This window comes from Orbicella franksi, chromosome 5 (genome assembly GCF_964199315.1).
Source record: "Orbicella franksi chromosome 5, jaOrbFran1.1, whole genome shotgun sequence".
NCBI lineage: Eukaryota > Metazoa > Cnidaria > Anthozoa > Scleractinia > Merulinidae > Orbicella > Orbicella franksi.
In genome coordinates, this window is record NC_138149.1 from 24,742,401 (window position 1) to 24,760,327 (window position 17,927).

At 40.9% G+C, this 17,927-nt stretch overlaps 1 protein-coding gene and 1 long non-coding RNA gene across 2 annotated transcripts in view; one reads left to right on the forward strand and one right to left on the reverse strand.

Annotated features, from left to right (window-relative positions):
• LOC145487890 (NACHT domain- and WD repeat-containing protein 1-like) overlaps positions 1-12,821 on the forward strand; it is a 19,320-nt gene extending 6,499 nt beyond the window's left edge. Inside the window, exons 2-12 of the mRNA XM_081466668.1 lie at positions 1-167; positions 1,000-1,556; positions 3,162-3,321; positions 3,864-4,202; positions 4,596-4,912; positions 6,930-7,105; positions 7,423-7,743; positions 8,417-8,762; positions 9,426-9,913; positions 10,519-11,344; positions 11,991-12,821. The exon at positions 1-167 is cut by the window's left edge and continues 26 nt beyond it. Of these exons, the coding sequence (XP_081322794.1) occupies positions 1-167; positions 1,000-1,556; positions 3,162-3,321; positions 3,864-4,202; positions 4,596-4,912; positions 6,930-7,105; positions 7,423-7,743; positions 8,417-8,762; positions 9,426-9,913; positions 10,519-11,344; positions 11,991-12,821 (4,528 nt within the window). The remainder of the gene's footprint in view (positions 168-999; positions 1,557-3,161; positions 3,322-3,863; positions 4,203-4,595; positions 4,913-6,929; positions 7,106-7,422; positions 7,744-8,416; positions 8,763-9,425; positions 9,914-10,518; positions 11,345-11,990) is intronic.
• Positions 12,822-16,083: 3,262 nt separating this feature from the next.
• On the reverse strand, positions 16,084-17,304 carry LOC145487195 (uncharacterized). The gene is made up of 2 exons (XR_014049374.1): positions 17,041-17,304; positions 16,084-16,507 (listed from the first exon to the last, which is right to left on the reverse strand). It is a non-coding gene; the product is annotated as an uncharacterized LOC145487195 (long non-coding RNA).
• Between the last annotated feature and the right edge of the window lie 623 nt (positions 17,305-17,927).

Below are 17,927 nucleotides of genomic sequence, written 5' to 3' on the forward strand. Positions count from 1 at the left end.
GGACATGGATCCAAGGCTGGTACAGAAGACAATTCGTATATTTCTGAGTTCAACTTTCACCGACACGCGAGTGGACAGAAACAAGCTTATGGAAGAAGTGTTTGAACCCGTCAGAGGCCTTTGTCAGCAGCACGGAATTGCATTTGAAGTTGTTGACCTACGCTGGGGTACGAATGCAAAATCTGCTAATAACATCGATGGGGTGCTTGGTTTGAAATTTTTATCTCCATAGCTAATGGACCTTTCTGACCATATCACGAAGTATCGTCGCATTTTAATATAAAAAAAGTCCTATCATGCTAAATGTATTAGACATGCGAAGCTTCAAAAGAATAATTGAAATCTCAACATATGGGAAAATATGCATATGGAACCCCAAAATTGCAAATTTTACAAAGAAATGTGTGGTATGGAATAAGTGTTGCCCCTTGGCATGCATTTGTTATTTATTTATTTATTTATTTATTTATTTAATCACGTCCGTCAACATGCGACAATTCTGTGGTGTGACTGGAGACAATCCAATGGAGTTATCACTTTAGTGCGCGTGTTCATACTTGAATATATATATATTTTTTTTTTTTTTTTTTTCCTGTTAGTGATTTATCTAGAGTTTCAAAAGTGCGGGAATATGAAAGATGAAAAGTCTACTTTACAAAGTCTACCTTTCCAAACACTCGCAATCTTATTACCCTTAATTTCATGTTTTTTAATTGGATTGTATCTGCCATTACATGATTATTACAGTTTCGTTCTCTCCCCTAGCCTTTTTAAAAACAATATGTTATCAATCCATAAGTGCAAATTTCGAGAATTATATGAATTTTGAGAATTATATCAACGCTTCTCTCTTCTAAAGGGTTGGGTCTCATAAGAATGGCTCGATACCCTTTGAGAGAACAATAGTGGAAACAACAGAAACAATGCCGCTAGCCCAAAAGCAATAAAAGCTGAATACTAAATTACAAGCTCACGTGTGCTGCTCACTTGCTCTTTTAGGTGTGCGTCAAGAGTCCGTGGACGATCATCGAGTTGTGAACATTTGTATGGAAGAGATAAAACGTTGCCAGGAAACTTCACTTGGCATCGCTTTTATTGCCATACTAGGAGACAAATACGGTTGGAGACCGCTGCCCCCGTCAGTCAACGCTGACGAGTTTGAATCTCTTCTCCAATTGATTGACCAATCAGATCGTGAGTTGATTACCACCTGGTATCTCCTCGATGATAACTCCGTTCCGGCGTGTTATCTCCTGCAGCCGATCTCGAGCCAGTTTCCCGGCATCAAATCAGCCGATAAAGACGAGATCTCTAAGGCTTGGGAGGACTGGGGTAAAGTAGAGAAGTGTATATTGACTCAGCTGCGATCAGCGGCAGAGAAGGCTGATCTGGAGGAGAATGAAAAGCAGAAGTACACGGTATCTGTCACTCAGAGCGAGGTAGAAACGGCCGTCGTGTTGGATCCGGAGGCCAGTCAGCGTTCTCTCATTATTGACCGCAGGTTTGATCACATTAACGAAAAGGACAAGGCCGCCAGAAATTTCGTTAACTTGCAGGTAGAAGTGTTTTCTTTTCTTTTCTTTTCTTTTTTTTTTTTTGCAAACCAAAAAAAAAAAAAAAAAGATATTAGCTAACGATTAACATTTACAACACCTTCTGAGATCTTAAATATGAATGATATCTCTATTGGGTACTTCAATCTGTTAGGTATTTATATTCTAAACGACGTCTAAAGTTGATCATCAATGATGGCTAGACAATTCGGGTTTATAATTCCTTATATTATTCAGCCAGCAACAAGTTGTTACGTAAACATACAGCATCTTCTAGATGGAACAAAATGCCATTCTCGTCCTCATCACTATCGACATCGTTATCGTTATCGTCATTCTCGACATTACCATCGTCAATCAGTCATCTATATTCACGTTACATGAAGGACAGCCTGGTATAAGCGCCTGAAATTTGAAATGACTAACCCGGGTTCAACAGACAGGAAAAACTATACTGTCCTGAGGTGAATGTATGTTAACGTGAAAGGCATTAAAATTGGGCAACTGGAAATTGGATTAGATATTCACGAAAAGGGATTTACAATTTCAAAAACCAGATCAGATTGTAAAAAGTAAAAAATGTGGGCATGTAATTCATGGAAAGACAAATATTATCGTCTTCGGCTTCACCCCTTAGATGCTAACCGCAAGCAAACAGCAGTAAATAAATGCTAACTGTAAACAAACGGCAGTTACATCAAGCATTGTATTTTTCTTAACTGCTCGAGCAGTTAAGGGGACAGTCTCCTTGCAGACTATAGAAAGTTCCTCTTTTTTTGATTTCAAAAATAGACGTGATGCCATCTCTTGTAACTCACTGATACATCACCTCCTCTCTATTAGGTCACGCCCGTTTGGCTCAAGGCTTAAAAGTCACCATAAGGTTAAACAATTCGAATCAAGCCAACAAGCGCTTATGCTGGCCCTTATCATAATTCCAATTACTTCTCAAAGTTCATAGAGTACTTCTGGAAATTCGAAATGTGCCACCGAAAATTTACAGTGCGCTTTAAAAGCTCCACCGAAATGTGCTAACGATCATACGATAATTCGCGGCAGTCCGCGTTTATTTCCTACGTACGAACTCACGTACATGCACCCAATAGGAATTTTGAGTCGGCTTAAATAATACATGAATTAAACTTTGGTTTTCGTTTAGTTCGATTTATTGTTTGTTCATCAAAATGTTCCGAACCTCGCCAAATTCGTCAGATTTCTCTGAACAGTTAAATTGAATATGAGAGATTCTAAGAGCCAATTTGGCAACTGTTGAGGAGACGAAGTGCCGAATTATAAGGTTGGAGGTAAACGGCAGGTCATTAATTTTGATATCGTGATAGGCTGTCAAGAAATCAGAATTGTCATTCTGGTATTTCCTTTTTTCCCCTTTTAGTTGACAGTTCACTACTTCTGGTTTTGTTGTTGTTGTACTTTTGTTTTGATTGCAGGATAATAAAAAAAAATAAAATCTCGACCAAACTTATTTAAGCGCGAAATACAATGTAAAACCCAAAACACTGCGTCTTTAGTTAAACTAAGAAAACGAGTTCTTGATTCTTATAGCTAATGACATATAAAATGCAAACACCAGCCTTCTTGTTCGTATAGGAAGATGGCAACATAGACTTGGAATGCGTTCAGCTGTTGTCAGAACTAAAGGAGCAGCGAATTCCAGCCTCACTGGAAGTTGGACGCATACTAAAGTTTACTAACTTGAGATGGCATCATGAAGGAATTCAAAACGATGAACACGAGCAATATATTACAGGTAAAAAAAACTGTCAGCCTCACGAAATTAATGAAAAAGAAATGGAAACAACAAGTCCCCCTCCTTCCACCCACTCTATCTCTCCGTCTCTCCCGTTTTATGTCTGCCACACAAACTATGCTCATGCAACGCAGTTCACTTCGCTGGTCAGACACGAAAGTTATATTCGCCCACTTAAAGTTCGAGTCACTTTGTACAACATAGACAGTACACATAAAAGTAATGTTCGATCGTCCACAGACTAAATGATTGACATGGAACCCTCAATCAAGTTTACACAGCACTCGACTTTGTGAGCATTGTCTTTATAAAAAGGGAATTTAACTCCTGATTTTAAGGGGCAGTGACAGACATAGCAAGAGTTACTGGATAGTTTTCTGGAACGCTGTTTCATCTTATTCTATATATTTAACCGACCAAACCAATCTAGGAGGAAATCGTAGTTGATAAAAAGTAAAGAATGAAGACATCACAATATGCGTTTATAATTTTTTACCTTTGTTTCTTTCTTTTTTTCTTCTTTTTTTTTTTTTTCTTATCAGAAATGTGTAGTCGAGTCAAAGAGCTCCTTACATCCCACATCAACGAAATCTTGCAAAACCTCGGTCCTCCAAATCCACTGATGGAAGAAGTCACGCGTCACGCTCTCTTTTGTCGTGACCACACTCATTCGTTTCAGGGCCGAGCAGATATTTTGCAGGTTATCCACAATTACGTGACTGGAACCGATTCCGTAATGCCGTTAGTGATTTACGGTGAATCTGGAGTTGGCAAGACGTCACTGATGGCAAAGGTTGTCATGGAGATACAAGAAAAGAGCAAGAATGGAAATCTCGCTATAATGTATCGGTTCTGTGGAACCACTCCAGATTCGTCCACGGGTATTATAAAATTTGTTGAGTTGCTGTTCTCTCCTCTCCTCTCTTCTCCTCTCCTCTCCTCTTGTCTTCTCTTCATTCCTCTCCACTCCTCTCGCGGTTCTGTTAATTCTAAACCCACATGGCACACATTACTAGCCTAAACTTAATTTAATCTTTACAGTTATATTGTTACCAGGTCAGAAAAGACAGGATTCTCGATTTGAAAAGGTTAATAACCTCCTACTAACCGAGCGCGAGGGCTGTACTGCGGAATATTGGTTCGAAGTCGTGGCAGTACGAAAAAGACCTTGGGGCAGTATTCCGACCACGAGAGAATCAATCAGAACACTCGGTTTTACCCCATGACAACCTTGCCATATAATAATATGGTTTCTTAATTTGATTCTCTTTTAGGTCGAGCACTAACTGAGGGCTTTTGTAAACAACTCAAAGAAGTGTACGGAATTACCGACGAGGTTCCCGAAGATTACAAAAGCTTGTGTGAGGTGTTTCCCTCATTTATGGCACACGCTGCCAAGGAACGACCGCTGTGTGTAGTGATTGACTCCCTGGATCAGTTGACGGATGAAGACGGCGCAAGGCGCTTCTTAGAATGGCTTCCACGTAAACTACCTGCGCATGCCTGTATGATAGTGTCAACTCTCCCTGAGGAGGGTGGGTGTATGCAGCGTTTAAAGACATTTGGAATCCCAGCTAAACAGTTCTTGCAGGTACATAATTCAATGAAATATAATTTAACTTTTGACTTACTGAATTAAACCCTTTCACCCCATGGGGACATAGGTCCTTCAGGACGTCTCTCCATTTACTGTTTCCAGTTGAGGCCTGCCTCTCTCACCTCCTCCTCCTCCTCCTCCTCCATTGGCTGTTCCTTGGCCTCCCCATCTTCCGCTTTCCCTGTGGGTTCCATCTCAAATCCTACTTGGTGGTGTTAGTATATATCCACACGACAGGAGCCATAATCGGGAACGGAGACCGTAAGTCTCGGGATTCGCGCGCACCTATGATATGGGACAATTTTTCTATTTTTAGAACAAATTGCGCCATCCTGACGTCATATATCCGGGCGGATTCACGCACATGTTGGGGGTTCTCGCGTGGGTGTTGTCACGTTGCGCGATCAAATGGTGAGAGTTGAGAGATTCTCTTCCGTATTTTTCACAGCGATGGCAGGGAATACGAACCAGGGCGTTTATATGTAGTGAGCTAACGGAAAAGGTGGGTTTTTCAGGGTCGAAAACAAGACTTCAATCTCGCGCTGGGAATGAATAATAAGATCTGCTCACGCTAGTTGTAAGCTTACGCGTATGTTTTTGCGTTTCTTCTGACTTAAGAATATAGTAAGAAAACTCTCTACTCTGGTATCGAGTTAATTTGTGAGTTTCTCAGACAATGGTCAATCATAACCAAAACCTGTTTTGACGGTTTCTTATTGTTTCTGCTTGTTTGGTGAGTTTGCAAAAGTTTTTGAAAGGAAAGTCTGACGCGTACAATTAGCTCATTTGCATACTGCAGCTCGTGCACTTTCAAGTCCGAGTCGGTGTTTTCAATTGTCAACAAATCTTGACAAAGATTTCTTTCGTTATCTTTTGTGCTGAGCTGCTGTAACAAATTTCACGAACGAAAAAAAGGCTACTAACATCATGTGTGTTTCTTCAACATAAACATAGTGAAGTTTTACACTGCGGAAATGAAAATAGACAAGGAGTTTTGATAACTCGATCAACAAAATCGAAATCGTTATTCCAAGTTGATTAAAGAAAGCGTCATCGTAACTTTGCTGATTATTTCTGCTTTATTCACATATTTTCAGCTTAGCTTTTAATATGTTCTCAAACATTTATCAATCTTAAACATATTTAAAAACTATAGAGTTTTGTTTGAGTTCGATGTACGCTTTCACACGAAAGTGCGGCGGAAGTACAATTTGTCATGTTTACTGATTGTACAAAACACGCATCGGCGGACGCTCTCATTCATCGACAACAGAGAATTTACTGGATTTTTACACGAATAAAACTGAGCAGTATCTACGGACGTTAAGTTGTTGGGCCTTGATGAAACATCAAGCGTTGCTTACAATTCAAGCGAAACTCAAACTGGCAATTATTTTGTTTTACTTTTCAGTCGCGATAGACTGACAAATTCCTCGCAAGCGTGTGGCAACAGGAGCTAGCAAACTATGAAGTCCTGAAGCTCTGCTATATCTAAATATATCCAGCTAGTTTTTTGCTGTGTAATGGAAAAGCTGTTAATGTTCAACATATGTGAAATTTAAAGTGGAGTAATGTACAGCTCATGTAAAAGAAGCATCCGTCGGAACACAACTTGGTCAGCGATATATATAAGCTTACAGCGAAACATACCTAAATTCGACACTGTCTTGCTTCACTCAAACTCGAGCAGCTTACGACGAAAATACTTAAGCAAAATTCCAACAGACGTAAACGCGTTGAGTTGTGGGCCAAAAACATGAAAAATGTCGGTAATTTCGGACGCCATTTCCCCCGCGCGACTTCCGCAAAAATCCTTGCAGTATGTACGCGCGTGTGCCACAGGTGATGGCGCAATTTGTTCTAAAAATAGAATTATTGTCCCATATCATGGGGACAACCCCAATACTAGAAATGGCGCGCGCTTACGGTCTCCGTCCCCGATTATGGCTCCTGCACAGAATTAATTTTCTGTTTCTCAAGGAAGACAGCTCGTGTATCTTTTTTATGTCAGGTGACGCGGCTCGACATGCGTGATGGACCTGCTCTCCTAGATGTTTGGCTTGGATCAGTCAAAAGAAGCCTGACCCTGGAACAGATAGAGCTTGTTTTAGAGGCTTTTAACCGCTGTCCATTGCCTTTGTACCTGCATTTGCTCTTTAAAAAATGTCGCTCTTGGCCTTCATACAGGTAAGAGGGTTTTTAGTCATTTTAGAGTTTTTATCACCAAAACGTTTTGTAACGCTTAATGCATATTTACATATTTTATTGCTTTTCAAATTCTCATGTCTTAATTCTACTCATATATGCAAAAAGTTTTAATCACTGTTTTTAAACTTGAAAATGATTTCAGAGAGGTCGAGACGACGTTTTTTATCTTAAGTTTTTATCCTAAAATGTGTTTCGAAGAAACTGCTTATTAGAATTCAGATTATTGACTCGTGGGCTTTTGTTAAAAGTGAAAAAAAAAAAATCTAAAAACGAAATCAAACTTCTCTTATTACCAGAAAAACCGCTGACATCACCCTTGCCCCTGACGTCTCCGGGATGATACACTCTCTGTACCAGGACCTTGAAAAGTACCACGGTGAAAAGTTTGTGGGAAGAGTGTTGGGCCTATTGGCCGCTGGGACTGATGGGATGAATTCAGACGATATCCTTAATCTTTTGAGCTGCGACGAGGAACTCTTACAGGATGTGCTTGTCTGGCATCAGCCACCAAAACGCCGCTTGCCACCGCTACTACTGGCTCGTCTGAAGCACGATCTTGGTCCCTTCTTGGTGGAGAGGGGTGCGTACGGGGTTTCACTACTGGCGCTCTATCACAGGTAAACATGCGTTTCTGCAACCTAAATGCTCAGGTATTATGAGCAAAAGTACATTTCTATTCCCTTCTTCTTTTTAAGGGGGCATGATAGAAGAGTAAAAATAAAAGCATATTTATTTCAACGCACACCTAGAAATAATGATCTAGTTGGGATAGAAATTGGTATGCCAGGGACACTGTTGATGGTTTGTGGCCATGAATTTCGTATGAACGAAGTCTTTAATTCGAATATAGAAATTCAAAGTCGGGCAAACTTTCTACATTTCTGTCCTTGTGTCTCGAGAAAATGAGGGAAAAAAAAGGCCAATAGCCACTTTTCCTTCCTAAGACAATTAATATAAGTAATACCTTCATCTCCCTGGTAACTACCGGTGGTTCAGACGCATTTCTTGAATGACTGCATGATTCAAAGACTACAAATTACACTCGCCCTACAGGCTCGTGCAATTTTGTTAGTCTTTGAAAAGTTACTCTTGCTTATTCATTCCAAATTGCACATGAATCTGATTGGAGCTCATAACTTTAAATCGGCCTCGTATACAGTGCAATTCCGATTTTTGAAATTAATCGCTCAACAACTTCCTGAACTGTACTTCCCTCGGTCCATTTGCTATTAAAAGTTATTTTCAGACACTAACAACATTAAAGCTTTACCAAATCTTATATTATTACAGGCAATTCTTCGAAGTTGCCAAAGAAAGGTATCTCAAAGGTGATCATCACAGAGAAACTCACAGCAAGATTGCTAAATACTTCTTCGGAGAGTATCACGAAAAATATGGCAATGAACGTGCCATTCCTGCGCAACCTCACGCCTACTCCTCGGTCGCTCTCAACCTTAGGAAACTGGACCGACTTCCCGTGGCACTTCTCGAGGCGCGCGACTTTGACGGATTGCGAAGTACTCTGGGAGATTTAAAGTTTGTCCAGGCGAAGTGCATGGCGGGAATGGGATATGAGCTTCTCGCGGAGGCCACTAAGGCAGTCGGTTGTGCTGTTAGTGAAGACGCTGATCCTGAGGTATTCAAAGTTTGATGTATGAAGCGTGTTTTTTGCTGCTTTATAGAAAGTCTTATTTCATCTTGAGAAGTTCTTCTTTCCCTTTAGATTATCTATTACGAAAGGAGAGCTTAGAGCGAGGCTCTTGCCTTCTCTTGACGTCAAACTTCTGGTCTGGGCTTCCGTTCTCGTATATTGCAACCTAATGATACACTGGATTATACAATAAACCAGCCGGCAGCCATGCACTTTAAGACTTGGCCAAGCAATGAACACAATGGAGTTAAAATCGGATCAGATGAATTAACAAACGTGCTTACACTGCGGAAATAATTAGCTCGCTATTGCTTTTATTGCAGAAACAAACAAACAAAAATAAAGACAAATCCTCAATATTTATTCGGCTCTGTAATAAATGTAGGAAGGCTGGCATTGTGTATAATCATGCTCGGGTGCACATATTAGTGTGTGACTGTAATTTAGGTTTCCAATAATTTCATGTGCTTACCCTTGAAGAAAATAAGGTCGAAGAGTCGGATCTGAACGTAAAGCAATTAGAATTTTAATCTGACGTAGTCACCAGTTGTAAGTATATTTAAATCCCAGTGATGTCCTTATTAGCTTAACTACTCATCTTTTTATCTAAGAACTAACTTAGCTTTCACTTTGACTGTTTGCCTATAGGTGATTAAAGATCTTCAAGATATTTTGGGATTCTTACGCAGCCAGGTACATATCTTGAGCCGTTTTCCCGCCCTCACATACCAGCAGGCAGCCATGTACCCTCAACACGGGTGGATCGCAAAACAAGCAGAGCAAATACGTCAGAAATTTGATCAACCCGACCCGAACAACATCCCTGCCCCACAGGGGTGGGTGGAATGGATAAACAAACCTCAGGTCCCCGAAGCCTTTGAGCTCGAACTCAGTGGACACTCCAAGAGCGTTCTATCCACATGTTTCGCGAGAGATAACAGGACCTTGTTGTCTGGATCAGCTGATGGGACCATCCGAGTTTGGAACAGTCAAACCGGGGAGCTGCATGCCCAACTTGAAGACCATCAGGGAGCTGTCACGTGTGTACGGCTCTCACCTGATGGTTCAATGATGGCATCCGCCTCAGCAGACAAAACCATTCGGCTCTGGAAATTTCCAGGCAATGAAACTATAAGGTTAGCATTTTCCTACACTGCGGCGACTGATGAGTATGTCTTTGACCTGCGACTATCTGAGAGATATAGTACTTATTTATACTATTTAACAAAAAAAAAAGTGCATGACAATGGGGTAGTTATCGGAGAGAAAACGAAAGAGGATGTATTAGTGTTAAACGAAAATGGATTGCTGCAAGGTATTCCTTGCAGAGGTCATTTTCCTTTTTGTTTTGTTTTGTTTTTTTTCGTTTTGCCTCGTTACCCTGCGACCTTGCGTGAAGATATATTTCGTGGGAATTGATCCCAAACATTGAACGAGTCTGTCAAACCTAGTAACTGATGTCATTTGAAGCTCTAGCCTTAAGATTTGCAAATATTTTTCATACGTTCTTAATTAATACATGAAGTTTAAATTTATTGGTACAGTTAATTATACCAAGCCCTTTTAATATTCAGAGTTGATCGTAGCTCGATCAGGAAACCACGCTAAAACGGTAAATACTGTAAACATAAGTTCCCCTATACTCTTCGTCAATTGCATACCTTAGCTTTTACTGACGGAAATACTTTGATGTGCCATTTACAGCTTCGTCATCGGATAATAATTCTTGCAATCTTTTAAGGATCCTTGAGGGACATGAAGAACGAGTAACATGCATTGCCTTCTCCAAAGATGGGCAAAGATTACTTTCGTCTTCTAAAGACAAGACCCTCAAACTTTGGGACCTAAGCGGCGGTAAGAACCTGGCGACACTTCCTGGACACAGAAGTTCCCCTATATCGTGTGCCTGCTCCCCCGTAGATGATTCGGTTGCTGCCTCGTGCGGGGACAATCTGGAACTCTTCATATGGGACCTTAACAAGAGCTCCATCAGACTTACCTTGGAGGGACATCAGCGAGACGATAACCCGAATTTCCCTGTTAAAGACAGTTTGGAAGGCCTAAAGGATCTGGAGTACAAATCCCTCGTTTGGTCAGTATGCTTTACTCCCGATGGAAAGTACCTTGCTTCCGCGTGTGTGGACAGTGACGTCATTTTGTGGGACGTTAACAGTGGTGCGAAGATTTGGACGTTTAATCTCCCGAACGACGCCTCTACGGTGGCCTTTGCTCAAACCCAACACGGAATGCGAGTGGCTGCCGGCTCCTCAGCCCATCACACCGTTACTCTCTTTGACGCAAACTTTGATGACGTCAGTGGTAAACAAGTCAATGGTAGTTCCAGGACCCTTGCCTTGCTCGGCGGTCACTCGAACTGGGTGATTGATGTGGCCTTTAATGAAGACGCGAGTCGACTAGCGTCCGCTGCCTGTGACAAAACCGTGCGCGTTTGGGACGTCACTGCCGCAGAAAATCTTCGGGACGCGCGTTTTCATGCTGAACGTTGCTGGAGTGTGGCATACTCTGACGATGGAAAATGGCTGGCTTCTGCCTCGGATGACTTCAAGGTATGAAATATGGAAGGGATTTTTTTCGGCAAAAGTTGTTATAACCTGACTTCGCAGTCGTGTGTATTTTAAACAAAGGACTTGATTGGTTCGAAGCTAACACCATCATTTATAGAGATTCATAAAACAAGAAAAATTAGGGTTGTAGGGTTCCTCGCGCAAGCAAAATAATGCATGTGTCGTAAGTGGGAACAAACCTTGAAGAGAAATCTCGAAGAAATCCTTGTAGGAGCGTAGAATAGCAGAGGATTGGTTAAGATGATAACTGTCAATCGAGATATGAGGCGATTTTACTAACTTTTTCGGTGGTTTTTGTTACTTTTTAAACACTAGTTACTGAGATCTTAGGTCAGGGGCCCGTTTCTCGAAAGCCCCGGAAACCCTTCGGACCCGCAAAGCCACGTTTAGATAATCTGTATCTAAAAACGGAGAAATGTACATGCCTGGAACTCCTTGTATAAAGAGAACCTCTGTTTATGTTAAGAATATGTGATAAAACATCTCTGTAATTATCATAAGTTTTGAGATTTTGCCACGCCTTTCCGGATGGGAAAACTTTTCGGGACCTACGAGAAACAGCCCCCTAGTCTGGCGGTTATGAAATGTTGCAAGTTAATTTTTAATTTACTGTGGTTTTAAATATTAGGTTTGTGTTTGGAATATGGAGACGTTTGAAGCTTCCCTGATCTATGAGGGTCACGAACAGAAAAGAACATTCTCCTGTGGTGTTCGTGCTTGCACTTTCTCACGTGACTCGACCCAAGTCGCCAGTGGTGGAGACGAGCTCAAAATCCGCATCTGGTCTCGAGAGACTGGCAAGGACAACATTGTGCTGGAGTGTGGTGAAGCCATGTTGCCCTGGTGCCTTCGATTCTCCCATGATGACAAGCGGCTAGTTTCAGTGGGTGAATTCACGAATGGCGCAATCGTCTGGGATTTAGAGACACAAAGAAAGATGTTGACATTGGGTGGGCATGAGCGCTTCTGCCAGTACACCGAGTTTTCGAGCTCTGGAAATTTTATCCTGACGAGTTCCATAGACAACTCAGCTCGAATATGGGACGGCAGGAGCTATGAGTACGTGACCACTGTTACGCAACCTGATTGGGTGACATGCGCCACGTTTTCACACAACGAGCAGTTGCTAGCCACGTGTTCAAAAGATCAGTTGGTGCGCTTGTGGAACATCAGTACCTGGCAGAAGATTTGCGAAATGGCAGGACACGAGTCTGAAATCAGGATGGTCAGTTTTTCACCCGAGGACAAGTTCCTGGCGAGCGGGGCTTTGGACCAGACGATCTGCATCTGGGACTGCGATACCTGTCAGCAAATTCAAGTTTTCTACGCAGCCTCGGGGATCTGGGGCTTAACCTGGCACCCGACCGAGAGCGACCTGCTCGCGGCTGGAGATGCAGTAGGCTATCTTTACTTCTTAAAGATTCGCAATCGGGGAAAAGAAAATGCTGCGGAAGAATAAAAGCCAGATCAAGACGCCGACATACCGTTCTAACTTCCGTCCTGACTTCTAAATGTCCTGTAACATAAAACAACGCGCAGTGACGGGTGCTATTTCAAAACGATCACTGACAGTTCGTTAGGTATTTGATTGTTACTAAGTTATCCATAGGAAAAATGGATATATCCATAGGAAATAAACTTTACCTCTTAAAAATTCATAATCATCGAAAAGAAAATGCTTAAAGGCCAACACAAGACATGCCATTTAAACTGTCCTCGCGACTTCTAAAGGGACTGTAACATCTAAGAACGCGCAGTAAATTTTGGCATTATTTTAAAACGATCTTTAACAATTCGTTAGGTATCGATTGTTTATAGCTTTTCCATTACAAAAATAAATTAAGCCTTTCTCTTATTTTTTTACTTCGTTGTGAACATTTTGCTTTGTATAAGGGACGTAGGCGACCGTAGAGCAGATAGCGTGATCGGAGGCGAAACCATACTCAATTCCAACCTTGACCCGTAGTGATATAAATGTAATGAGCGCTATTTTTCGATGAAATGAGAGTCGCATCCCGGTAGAACCGAACGAGGCGAAGAAAGGAATAACCTTGAATAAAATTATATTATTGTGTTATGTTTGAGGCAGAAACCGTGTGCCCATTTTCAAGAGTTCAAGAGTTCGACTTTGACCACATGTAAGAATAGACCTATTTTCTCGGAACACTAACTGTCTGTTTACCAGCTACTCTGACTTCCTGGAAACGCAAATACCATCCATGGAGGGTATGGGAACAGCCTTTACTTAAATGAAATCTATTTTTTTAATTTTATGGTTATATATAAAAGGAAAAGTGAACCACATATTTTATATGCTAGCTTGACCATGTTGACTCAACTCACAGCTCAAAGCGCAGATAATGTTAAATTTTCTGTCATTGACCGCGAGAGTTATTTCACGACGTTAGTCTGTACAGCAAGGTACTTTGAATTCGCTTAGCTCTGTGAATCCCTTCTCAATCTCGCACAGTACTTAGGGTGTGTTTTGTCGAGCGCTCATTGACGTTTTCCGCAGGAGATAACCCATTCCCACCTAACATCGATCATGTGCCTGCCACTGTGCTTCTAAAACGGCTGTCATGACTAGTTCGTACAAAGAGGCTGTGAAAAACCTGTTTACGGAAACAGTTTGAAACAAAGGGATGGATCTACTAATGTTAACGATGTATGGACATCGGACTTGGAATTCGTGGAACCGAAATATTTAACTGGCTGCTAAATAGAAGACATTAGACGGCGCGTAGATATAAATTTTATTTTCGAGTGGTCAAGATATTTTTTTTTGGAACAAGCGCTGCGAGTGGGTAAAACACTCTTTTTATCACGAGAAAATAAATTGCATTTCTTCAAACCAACCTGTAGTTTCTTTTCGTTATAAAGACAACGTGGCTGTTCCACAAACAACCATGCGTGAAAAAGCGAAAAATGACTTCATCAGATACAGGATTCAATTCAATTATTTCAATTCTAGGAGTCAAGCTTGGATGCATTCATTTGAGGTGATCAGTGATCAAGATCACGCGGATCATGGTACATCAAAGGAGTCGATGAATCCGTGACAAGAGTGGATTTATCGGCTCGTTTGATGCACCATGATCTGAGTGATCTTAGATCACTAATCCTTTTCGAGATCACCACAAAGGAAAGCACCCTAATTAGTCTCGTTCTCAGATGTCACCCGTTTATTCGTATACTGCACGAGTTTCTGAGAAAGGGCCTACCCTTAAGAGGTAGACAATTACGTCACACCTATTTCCATATGCAAAGGCTGTAATAAACATGTTTACAAGCCTCAACTTTGAAACAAAGGCTGGATCTTTTCCCGGGAAAGCTGATTTTCTGGGAATTAGCTCCGGCCAGGGGAGAGGTGTTTAATGACCCGTGAGATTCTAGGAAAAGCATCAACGGTATCTACCTTTTTTTGTAATCGTTTAATCAAAGAACAACGCTACATACATTTAACGATTCTACGGCTAGACAGTTGTGCCACATTAGCCGAATTACACATTTCTACCTTTAAGGTGCTCGTATTTTGATTTTCACGATCTACTTTTAAGTTCTAGTTGTTCTTGTCTTCATGCTTGTCTAGTTTTTCTGGTTTTCACGCTTGTCAGCAGTGGACTGAGCACGCGAAGCGAAGCCTCCTTTCTCGACCCCGCCGCCATGTTGTTTTGCCTCCGCCGCCTGGATGCGAGAAGCCGCTTCTTTATCCATCAAATGCTTAGATCCCCCATCAGTCTTATGATCTCCTTCTTTGTCCATTCTTGCTGCAAATTCGCTACGAAAAAAGTGGTAAAATTTGTCAAGTCCCAGTTTTACGGAGAAAACAAGGAGCCAAACATCACTGAATGAGCAACACAGATTGAGATTTCACCCAGATTGAAATGTAAAAGACTTCCTTTCGATAGATTACCAAGGTCTAAACTGCTTTAAATCGAAAAGTTATAATGATGCTACGATGATGCTGTCCTTAAGACTAGCTCCCTACAGAGGTTCATAGATCAATTGCTCATCCCGTCCACCAGAAGTTTTCATTCCAGAAGAATATATACTTGCTGAAAGGAATATTTCAGATCGAGCGTCGTTTTATTTATGTCTTGCCACGTTGCATCAGATTTAACAATACCTAGCACTAGCCGTTTGATTCTGACAGGCAAAGGTGGATGAACTTAAGTTTTTTTCAGGTAATAGCTTCTTCAATCTTTGTCTCCAATGCAGCTAACGGAGATATATATTTTGCAATATTTCCAATCACGGTTTTGGAAGCCATCTTGATGGGTAGATAGGCAGCAACGCCAGTAATTGCAGTGTTTGTCTTTGAATCCGATGGCAAATAATTTGCCATCGGTAAAAAATGGAATTCTGAACAATCTATCACTAGGAAAGTTGAGATACTGGACAAAGGATTGCGTTGACCAAATTTAAGGGAAGTAGCTGTGCTTGAAAGTGTCAAGTCGCGTTTTTAATTTTCCACCGCCGCTTACAAGTTCCTGCCATTTCATCTGTATATACGGCCCTTTCACCATATAAAACTCGCTCTATTTCGAGGCCGTTTGCTTTTCTGAAAGAATAATTGCTATGCTTGTATTTTTCGCGAAGAAAGGACTGCATATTAAATGTAGAGGTTCCTTCCTGTGAGCCGAGTGCTTATTGACCCGACAGTCAGATTCTACGAAAAGTGTCAACTCGGCTGCCACAAGTATGAGCGAAATACTGAACAGTAAGCAAGTTTACTACTTGTGTTTGTGTAAATATCTATATAGACAACGCTCTATATATTGAACGTTTCCAATTTCCAGTCGTTTCCAATTCGACGGCAAAACAGTTTGGCGACAAGAGCCGATAATTACAAATTTCTAAGCTAGAAGTATTCGCCAGTATTTTCTCTTTCACTATGTGCATTTTAAGCCCTAGTCACCTGGTATTCTTGGTTTCTTCACCAGACTGTTCGCTCCCTCCTTCTTTGCTCTTGTTTTCGTTTCTGGCTGCTGCGGCCTGAGCTCGTGCTGGGAAGCTTCCTTTATCAACTTTGCCGCCATGTTGTTTTGCATAAGCGCTCTGGATACGAGCCGCATCTTCTTCAGTCATGGGATTCTTGGGTTGTGCACCAGACTGTTGGTCTCCTTTGTCCATTCCTCCTTCGATCTATTGGAAAATCATCGTTAAAAAAGTGATGATACTAATTAACAATCTTCTTTGGATTTCAAGGCTTAAACATCGAACCCAATGCGACCGTAGTTGTATACAATTGACGTTCTCTTTTCATTTGTTGCACTTAATTGAGTTTCAGAACTGACCAGTCAATGATTTCGATTCTCTCATACAGCTCTAACAAAATGAATTGAAAATCAGAATATGCATATTTTTCTATTTAAAAGTGTCTTTATTTTGATTTGATAGTGTCGTTTATTTGGAGGTAATTGTCTACCGAGCATATAAGTTCTTTTAGTGTGGGTTTTCCCGCAAAATGCACCATGGAACTGGCCTAAACAAAAAACAAAAAGCAAGACTCAATCATTTCTCTAAAAGAACACTAGCAAAACCTCTTTACAACCTTAAAAAAAGGTTCAATCTTACAGCCTAAATTGCTACAGCTTCCTCGTTTAACAACCGTAATGTTATCGACCTTTACACTCTTTTTTTAATTTGGCTAATAAATTAGATAAAAAATTACATACCGCGACACGCTGTAATAAAATGTGCTCGCTTTGTAATTCTGAAATCTTCCTATGTCTGTCCTTTGTGAGTGTCAATAGTCTTTTTAGTCAGGTGCTTTTCGCTATAAACAAACGTTTCCGAGAAAATGACGTCAGCATAATTTGTGGAAAGCAATTTCTCGGAAAACACTTAAACAGTGAATCGCGCGAGTGACGTCATAACTCAGACAAATCCAGACAAACAAAACGGAATGGTGGAAGACTTGACGCTTTTTCAAGCGCGTAAGCAGGTGTTCCGAAAACGATTTTTAAAACGAAAATTTCCCGTTCATTTTCCTCCTATTTCTCTCAGAACACGCTTATGTTGTCTGACTCCCACGGGGTTCCAATAATTTGCATTCTATTTTTTGACTTCGTGCTTCGTTATTAGTATGGGTAATCATGCGGTTTCGAGTTCAGTTAGGAGTTAATTTGCACGAGGGAGTTTTTCAAAAAGCTGAAATTGCACGAGCCGCTTCGGCGAGTGTAATTCCTGCTTTTTGAAAAACTCACAAGTGCAAATTAATTCCAAATTGAACGAGAAAAACCGTATGATTACTTATTAATAATATAAACATGAAAAAAATTGCGTGGAGGAAGTGCCGGAAGATCTTTCTTGAAGCCATTTTTTCTCATTCGAGAAAACTTTTTTCAAAGTTTCTGCACAAAATTTTCGTCATCGTTTTACGTGATATCATTGGCTTAGAAAATTTCCTATTGCCTTTCAGCCAATCAAAATCGAGAATTACGATGTGTAATTTGCACTGGTGTTACACTTTTCGCACTGGTGTTACACTTTTTGCACTATGTTACACTTGAACTGCACTGCTCTCAGCCAATCAGAATCGAGTAATTTTTTTCCTATATGG